Raw genomic sequence first — 9,093 nt, forward strand, 5'->3', positions numbered from 1 at the left:
TCACCTTGCTCTCGGCCGCTCTCTCCTCTCCGCGTTTTTGCCTTCGACAAATCCTGCGCCGTGCCCCAGACCACATCTCTGCCTCGCCTCTCTTCCCGCCCTCCCAGCCCCGGCCTCGCAGCGCGGGGCTGCCGCTCGAGGGGCGGCGACGCCGCGGGAGCGGGCGGCCGGTGGCCTGGGAATGGCACCTTCCTCCCCTCCCTCCCTCCCTCCTCGCGCTTCCAGCCTTGCGGTGAAACGAGTGGGGAAAAAAGAAAGCGAAAGCTCGTCACTCCTGAATATGCACAAAGATTGGTGGGGAAACACCTGCTAAATACGGACCCCAGAGAATCGCTCGGGATTATTCTCTACGGGCAAAATCCAAACCTGCGTAGGGGACGACTAGTACGAGGCCTACGCCGCCGTGGAAGTCCCGCGTCACCCCGCGGGGTCGAAGAGGTGCCTAGGCCGTCCGATCAGAGTTTTTAAGAGGAATTCCTTTGATGCTTCGACAAAGCGGGCTTTGTAGCATGACCACACGGATTAGCTGCGATACAAGTTCACCTCCCATCGCGCTGCACGGCCACCGGCCAGACCGTCACCGTCACCGCGAGCCCTTCCGCCCCCGGCCTCCCCCCCGCCCCGCAGCGCTACTGATTAGTTTCTTTTTTCACGCAGAAATGGCCGGTTTGAGTCGCCGACTCCAGGTTGTGCTGCGAATCCTCCATGGGCCGGGGGTTGCGGGAGTGGATTTTCTGGTGGCAGTTGAGAGACTCTTTGTAGCGGAAGTGCTTCCCGCAGACGGGACACTGGTAGGGGGTCTCCCCGGTGTGGACCCGCCAGTGCTTGAGCAGGTGGTCCCGCCGGATGAAGCTCTTCCCGCACTCGGTGCACTGGTACGGCCTCTCCCCGGTGTGGATGCGCTGGTGGCGGATGGCTTTGGAAAGGTCTCGGAAGTCCTTCCCGCAGTAGGTGCACGTCAGCGGCCCGTCGCCCTTCCCCGTATGGAGCTTCTGGTGCAGGATCAGGCTCACTTCCAGGCTGAAGCTCTCCTTGCACTGGGAGCAGGTGTACGGCCTCTCCACCATGTTGTTCACCTGGTGCCTGACGAAGCCGTACTTGAAACCAGGGCTCTTCTCCCCGTCGGGGCGCTTGGACGGTTTGGAGCGGGAGGGCCCTTGGGCTTTCGCCGAGGTTTTGGATTTCTGCCGGAAGCTTTCCCCGTGCTCCAGGGAAGTGCAGGCCTCCTCGCTGGCGTGCGCTTTCTGGTGGGCGGCGAAGAGCTGCTTGTCCAGGAAGCTCTCCCCGCACTCGCAGCAGATGTACGGCCCCTCCACCGCGGCCGCGTCCTCGGGCGCGTCCTTCTTGGCCAAGTCTCTCCCGCGGCGAGCGGAGCGTCTCAGCCCGTTGCCCGTGGCGGCTCTCTGCTGCGGGGTCGATGCGCTCCGGCTCTTGCCGCTTGACTTTACCTCTTCCTCCGGGCTCGAGAAAACCTCTTCCCACTTTCCCGCCAAGGAGCTCGGAAGCTCAAGGCTTTCGGAACCTTCCTCATCGCACTGCTGTTCATCTGGCGGAGCAGAGACAGTCATGTCATTGCTTTGAGATAAGAACCGCCTCGTTTGTTAGAGCGCAGCTCTCTCGGGGCAGAGGAGGCCTCTGCTTCGCACGCTCAGCACCTGGCGCTACGGGGCTGCCAGTCCCGGCCGGGAGCCACCTAAGCAGTGCTGGAATCCAAACAAACCCCAAGTATTTTGACTTCGAATCAGAATCATTTGGGTTGGCAAAGACCTTTGAGATCATCGAGTCCAACCGTTAACCCAGCACTGCCGAGCCCACCACTAAACCCTGTCCCTCAGCGCCACGTCTACACGTCCTTTAAACACCTCCAGGGGTGGTGACTCAACCCCTGCCCTGGGCAGCCTGCTCCAGGGCTTGACAACCCTTCTGGCGAAGACATTTTTCCTGATGTCCAACCTAAACCTCTCCTGGGGCAACCTGAGGCCGTTACTTTTGTCCTGTCACTTGTCACCCGGGAGCAGAGACCGACCCCCACCTCGCCACAACCTCCCTTCAGGCAGCTGCAGAGCGATGAGGTCTCCCCTCAGCCTCCTCTTCTCCAGGCTGAACACCCCCAGCTCCCTCAGCCGCTCCTCACAGACCTGCTCTCCAGACCCCTCACCAGCTCCGCTGCCCTTCTCTGGACACGCTCCAGCACCTCCATGTCCTTCTTGCGGTGAGGGGCCCAAACCTGCACCCACCATTCGAGGGGCGGCCTCACCCGTGCCCAGCACCGGGGCACGATCACCTCCCTGCTCCTGCTGGCCACCCCATGGCTGGCGCAGGCCAGGAGGCTGTTGGCCTTCTTGGCCACCCCGGCACGCTGCCGGCTCACATCCAGCCGGCTGCCAACCAGTCTCCCCAGCTCCTTTCCCGCCGGGCCCCTCTCCAGCCGCTCCTCCCCAGCCCGCAGCGCGGCGGGGGGCTGCTGGGACCTCAGGGCAGGACCCGGCGCTCGGCCCGGCGGAACCTCAGACAATTGGCCTCGGCCCATCGCTCCAGCCTGTGCGGGTCCCTCTGCAGAGCCTTCCTGCCCTCCTGCAGATCAACGCTCCCGCCCAGCTTGGTGTCACCGGCAAACTTACTGAGGGAGCACTCGATCCCCTCGTCCAGATCACTGATAAAGACTTCTTGGGAAAGCTCAGACAGTACAATGATGAGATCTCTATATATAGCTAGACAAAGGGAAAAAGTGGGTTCCTCAGCAGGAGGTGAAGCAGAACAGGTCTTCGAAAACATGTGGTTTAGGACAAAGGCAAAAAAAAGAAAAAGGAGGGAAGGGGAATAAAATCTCTTTTCCTTCTGGGCTCGTACAGGGCCTGAGGCCGAAGGATCTCCCATGGCATAAACGGTAACTCGAAGCGAGCCAGGACCCTGGCAAAGGGAGGATGCAAAGAGCCCAGAGGACCTGGGGATGCGGAGGAGAGGGCCGAAGACCCCACAGGTTTCTGCAGAACGCCAGAAGGCAAAGCTGTGCCGAGCATTCGCGCGCCCAGAGAAGACGGCCCGGCGCTCCCCGCCACAGGGCTCCTCGTCTGCTTCTCGCGCCGCCGGACGCGAAAGGGGCGGCTTGGAAACGGGCCGCAACGCTGGCCAAGCAGGAGCCCCAACAGCCGAGCTGCTTCTGACCACGAGGCCGGGCAGCCAAGAGCACATCCTAGCGAGGGACGCTCCCCCAGGCGGCTCACGGGTCCCCACGCTCCCCAGCGGGGACAGGGACGCGCCTTTCGCTGCGCCACGAGAAGCCTCACGTTCGGCTGACGGAGAGCGCGGTGAAAAACACCGCTTTGAGTATCCGTGGAACAGACTTGTGAAGACCTCTGCGGCTCAGCCCCCGAAGCTTGCCTGCGCTGCGCTGCGCGGGCTCCGGCTCGTCTCTGCTCCGAGGCGGGTCGGACAGGCCGCCCGGCCGAGCGCCGCCACCCCGCGCAGGCGACCCGCACCCCGGGCCCGGCTGCTCGCGCGGGCCACGCGCCTGCCCGCCAGCTCCCGCGCCGGCCCTCGAAGCAGAGCTGGCAGAGCGCGCGGCGAAGGCAGGATCTCCCCCCCCGGAGCGATGCCCAGCGAGCGCCAAGAGCCCCAGCCCGCCTCCCGCGACCGCCCCCTCGGCGGAGCTCTGCGCTCCTCACTCACATGTACTGGGGACCTCCATGCTCTCCTCTTCTTCAGAGCCCTCGTGGCTTTCAGCCAGAGTCTCATCGTATTTACACCACGAGCTGTCGTCGGGACCGGGGAAGGAAAACTCTGTGCACAAGAGAAGGAACGACAGGAGCTTACGCTCGCGCCTCCCCGCTGCTTCAGAGAGGATCTGGGGAGAGGCGGCCGCGTCGGGTCAGGAAAGCAAAGTCCCGCCTGTACCCGAGGACAGGGCTGGCCGAACGCGACAGCGGGGGCAAGCGGAAGAGCGGTGGCAGCCACATCCCTGCTTTCCACCTCCCGAGTCTCAGAAACCTCGTGGCTCACCGGTGCTGGGGTCTGTAGGGCTTTCTCCTCCCTCCGAGTCATCCTGATCCTCCACATTGGGATCCTCTCCTTGCTCGATGCGCGACAGGAGGTCAGGCTTCGAAATGGCAGCGTCTGCACGTGGAAAAAAAAAAAAAAAAAAAAAAAAAAAAAAAAAAAAAGAGGGTGAGGACGTTTCCTTCGCCCTCGCGGGAGGGAGGCTCTCCGACCTTCGCCCACCAACCTTCCTTCGCTGCGGGGGGCGACGGGTAACGGAAAGAGAGGCTTAAGATGCTCTCACACATCTGCAGCGCTCACCTGGTCTGGGCCCTGGGAACATGAGCGGACTGCAGGAGCACACTCTGCTCAGGTGAGGAGCACCTCCCAGCCTGCAGCGTGAGGAGGAGAATAAGAAAATGCATCTGTGCTTACCTCCAGGCTTCCTTTCTTCTCCTCTCTGCTAAGGTCCGCGGATCCATTACAATGGGGACTTCAGCTCGGGGACACCACCAGAGCTGTCAGCCAGCGGCAGCAGGGGAAGTGCCCTCCCCATGCGGTTCCCTCCAGCCAGGACCGCTCCGTCCTACTCGTCCGAGTCACAGGCTGCTTGCGGATTTTGGTGGGGGAAAGGGGACAATCACAATCTCTCCTAGGGTGGAGAGTGCAAAACTTCATTTCCAAACAAGTGAGAGTCTCTGGGTGTTAATTTCCACCGCTGCTCTGGTGGATCCGTTTGCCTTACACGAGGGCCAAACCCCTAAACCTCATCGCTCAAAGGAAACCTTCAGATGAAGCACAGATACATTTTTCTAAGCTCCAGGCTCAGATCCACAGGTCCCCTTCAGCGGGACCGACACGTTCCTGCGCCTCTAGAGCGGGACACAGGACTGGTTTTGAAAGAGGAGAACGGGGGACAGGGTTTATCCTTCACCTTTTCCCCCTACGCACAAGGGCTGTGGAAGACCTCTGCTCGAAAAAATAAAGGAGAACAACAAAAAAAAAAAATAATGAAGGCCAAAAGGCCTGGATCCCCCCGAGCGGGACGGCAGGTGGGCCTGCACACCAGGGGCCTCAGCACAGGGAGGGCACTCCCGTAAGGGCTGCGCGGGCGTCCGGCCGAGGCGAGGTCATTTCCCGGCTCACACGCGCAGGCGACGCGTCCCCCAGCGGGGATCCCCGCGGCCGGGGCCGGCGGGAGCGAGCGGAGCGCGTTTGTTGGGCCGTGAATGCGCCGCCCTGAGCGGGAAAGCGGGGGGCAGGGCCTGCCTTCGCCCGCTGCTCCTCCCCAGGAGCAGAGAACGCGCCGGACGCCTTCCCTGGGATGAGGCTGGGGTCGGAGAGAGCCCTGAGCTGGCCAGCCTCACCCTCCTCCTCCCTTCGGAAAGGCTCTGCAGCGGAAGGACGGATCCCCCGCAGGGAGGGCTGGAAGGAACCTCAGAGGCAGGGCACCCCCCTGCTGCCCTAAGCGGCGAGCGGGCTGATGCCCCCAGCGCAGTGGATCTGTGGACCTTCGCGCGGCCAAGAAACTCCCCTCTGCCCCAATCCTTCCTCGGCCTGAGGGTCCTCTCGCCTCCCCTCCTCCTCACGACCCGGCTGCAGAGACCCTCGGGGAGCTGCGGTCGCTGCCGCGCCGCTCGTGACGTCCGCCCACCGTTCAACCAGACCGGTGAGGACCGAACCGACCGCCAGGGCGGCGGGGGAAAGCCGGCGGAACGCGGCCCCCGGAGCGGCACGCCGCCTACCCTCCCCGATCCTGCCCGGCACGGCGGTGCTTCCATCCGCCAGGCCCCGGGAAAACCTGGTGCCTCAGGAGGCTCAGGGCAAAGCCCAGCTCGTCTTTACCCATCGAGATGACGGCCTCGTAGTTGCCTTTCATGATGTGCCTGTAAAGCTCCTTCTGCCACTCGTTCAGGCTCTTCCACTCCTCCTCAGAGAAGTTGAACGAAGCGTCGTTGAACGCCACAGGGACCTGCAAGCAGAAGCATCCCGCTCTCAAATGCTTTGGTTCCTGAAGGAAACACCCGGGGACGCTTTCTCATTCCAAATCCTCAAGCGCCGTGCGGGACAGTCCCACTCCCGCTCCTTCCCACGCGCCTCGCTCGGCCCCTCCCCCCCGTGCCTGGCTCAGGCAGCTTCACCCCCGCCCGCAAGGGATGCAAGGGGGTTTTCCCTCGCCCCCTGCTTAGCCTCCTCACGCTGCTGTGCGCAGCGCCTGACGCAGACTCTTTCCCCCACTTTGTTTTTTGACCCGATTCCGCCGCCAATCGCCTCTGAAAAGGCCCTGGGGATGTCACTGAGCCCGCCAGGCACAGGGGGCTGAGCCACGCCATTCTGCGTGGCAGTAACACGGCTCCGGCCCCACGATGGAGGTTGCGCCCCCACGCAGAGCGGTGCGTAATTAACCCCACGGGACCCGCGCCGGCGCTCCTCGGCGAGCGCTGAAGGCAAGACGCCGCCGCGGGGAAGCTGCGTCCCGCTCAGCACCGCAGCCACCCCGAAACAGGGCTGCGAGGGGGTACACCCCGGTTCCAAAGAGGGAGCAGAGGACACCGTTACCTTGGGGACCTCCCCCTTCGCCCCCGGGGGCAGCCGCAGGATCCAGAAGTTCCTGTTCTTCAGCAGGTTCTCCATGTTCTCCAGCCTCTTCTGCAGCTGCCCGTACTCCTGGATGAGGGTGCCCAGCGCGGTCCACTTGCTCTCCAGCTGGTTCCCGAACTCCACCGCCGTCTTCTCGCAACCGATCAGCTTGGTTTCCGCCATCCTCATCCTCCCCTCCAGGTTCATCAGCTGGGCGGCCTGCGTGTCCACCTTCCTGTCCACGGCCTGGATCTCGGTGACCAACGTCAGGGAGATCTCGGCGGCCGGTAGCTCGGCCTCCCCGGCGGGCTCCTGCTCGGGGGCGGCCAGGGGCTGCTCCAGGGCCAGCTCCTGGGATTCCATGTCCCACTCCAGGTCCTGCGTGGGCACAGACACGGCCGTGGGCTCCACTGACCGAGACAGGCGGCGGCTCCGCCGGGGACCAGCCCGGGCCCGCACCGGCGCCGACAGCCCTCGGGCCCAGTCGCCGCCGGGAGACGAAGCCAGGCCGGGGGGCGGCGGCCCGCGGCGGAGGGAAGGAGCGCGGGGGGAGGGGGGGGGGGGGAAGGGAAGGACGGGGCGGCGGCGGCAGCGCTTACCTGAGCGGGGGCCCAGTCGGCCATGGCCCTGCGGGGCGCGGCGGGCGGCGGCGGGGGCGGCGGCGGCGGCGGCGGAGCGGAGCGGAGCGGAGCGGGCGGCGGCGGCGGCGCGGGCCCGGCGCCTCCTCAGCAGCGGCGGGGCAGAGCGGCCATGCCGAGAGCGCGGCGCACGCTGGGAGCGGCGGCGGCGGCGGCGGCGCCTGGCGGCGGGGCGGACCAGGCGCGGCGCTAAGGAGGCGGGAAGGACCGAGCGCCGCATCGCCGGCCCGCGCGCTGATTGGGCGGTGGCGCGGCCAATCCGCGCGGCGCCCGCTGGCGGCGGGACCAATAGCTGGGGAAGAGCGGAGCGGGGGGGGGGGCGGGGCGGGGCGTGCCGGTAACGCGCGCTCCCGTCGGCGGTAGCGGGACCGCGCGGGGCGGCGGCGGCGACGGCGGCGGGGACGGGGCTGCACCGGGCCCGACCGGGCGGGAGGGGACGGGGCCCGGCCCAGGTACGGCACCGGCACCGGCATATCGGCCCCGAGGCCCCACCGGGGCTCGGCGGCGCCGAGGCCCCCTCCCTCCACAAGCGGCACCGGCGACGCGCCGTCCCCCTGCCCGCGCCGCGGGGTCGGGGCCGGCCGGCCGTGCGCCGTCATCCCGATCGCTCAACCCACCGGCCTCCCTCCCGCAGGTGAGGCCTCGCCGGGAGCAGCCGCTGCCACCGCTACTGCTTCTCCCCGAGGACCGGGCCGGTGCCGGTGCCATGAAGGAGGACCGGGAGCGCCCCGTCGCCCTGGGTGAGGCACGCGGGTCCTTCCCGACACCAGCCTTGGCGCCGCCCGTCGCAGCCTGGCCGTGAGCGAGGCCGGTGGCACGGCGGTGGTGGCGGTGGCATGGCGGGGGGCGGGAGCAGGAGGCTGCGGGGCAGCGCCGGGGTCACGGCAGGACCGCGCCGGCCGCCGGTGCCCGTCACCGCGGTGGAGCTGTGTCGGGGGGACTCCAAGGCGGGCCCGTTGTGACCGGCTGCCCTGGTGCCTTGTGGCAGCGTCACCGGCGGCATCACCGGCCGTCCCTTGTCTTGTCTCCGTGACAGGTTACACCGTCACCAAACCCGACATCCTGGCCGAGGTGGAGCGAGGGGACGAGGCGGCGGCGGGGCACTACGGGGAGCACCGGAGCCCCCGGGCACACGCAGCGCCCGCCGGACCCTCCCAGGGTGAGTGGGACACGGGGGCCGGGTGGGACCGGGGACAGGGCTTGGGTGATGGACCGAATCCTGCCGAACCGGAGGGCGTGGTGCTGCGGGATTCCCGTGAGGGCGTCGCTCCCCAACCCGTTCCTGTCTCCGCAGGGGACTGGCTGGGGAAGGAGGTGAAGAGCGAGGAGGGGGTGTCCCCGCCGCCCGGTTCCCCCCTGTCCCACCGTGCCGGCCCCGGTGACTTCCCAATCCCGCTGCGGGAACGGGGCTGCAGCTACTGCGGCTTCCCCGAGCTGGAGCTAAATCCCTGTGCCGGTAACGGGGGGTTCGGCGCTCTGCCCCCCACCTTCGACAGCCGCCACTGCCGGCCGGGGGAGTCGCCGCTCGAGTGCGGCGACTGTGGCCGAGGCTTCGGGCAAAAGCCGGACCTGGTGCGGCACCGGCTGACGCACGGCGGGGACCGTGCCTATGCCTGCGGCCGCTGCGGGAGAGGCCTCGCCGAACCGGCGGGGCTGGGCACCGCAGGCAGCCCCTGCCGCCCGGCCCCCTGCGCCGGCCGCTCGCCAGGGACGACAGAGGGGGGAACGGCAGCCCCCCGAAAGGAGCGGAAGGAGCTGTCGCTGACGGAGAAGGTGCGGGTGCTGGAGATGCTGGAGGGCCCCAAGGTGTCTCAGAGCGAGCTGGCCAAGCGCTTCGGGGTGTCGCAGCCCCAGATCTGCCGCATCATCAAGAACAAGGAGCGGATCCTGAGCGAGTGGC

General features: G+C 66.7%; 1 protein-coding gene across 1 annotated transcript; it reads right to left on the reverse strand.

Moving 5' to 3' along the window:
- Positions 1-220: 220 nt before the first annotated feature.
- LOC104348195 (zinc finger protein 783-like) lies at positions 221-7,178 on the reverse strand. The gene is made up of 6 exons (XM_086466614.1): positions 7,155-7,178; positions 6,535-6,933; positions 5,821-5,947; positions 4,000-4,113; positions 3,670-3,780; positions 221-1,546 (listed from the first exon to the last, which is right to left on the reverse strand). The coding sequence occupies exons 1-6, from the start codon at positions 7,176-7,178 to the stop codon at positions 630-632; spliced, it is 1,692 nt and encodes a 563-aa protein (XP_086322740.1). The 3' UTR covers positions 221-629.
- Between the last annotated feature and the right edge of the window lie 1,915 nt (positions 7,179-9,093).

The sequence above is a fragment of the Leptosomus discolor genome, chromosome 6 (genome assembly GCF_034619465.1).
Source record: "Leptosomus discolor isolate bLepDis1 chromosome 6, bLepDis1.hap2, whole genome shotgun sequence".
NCBI classification, from domain to species: Eukaryota; Metazoa; Chordata; class Aves; order Leptosomiformes; family Leptosomidae; genus Leptosomus; species Leptosomus discolor.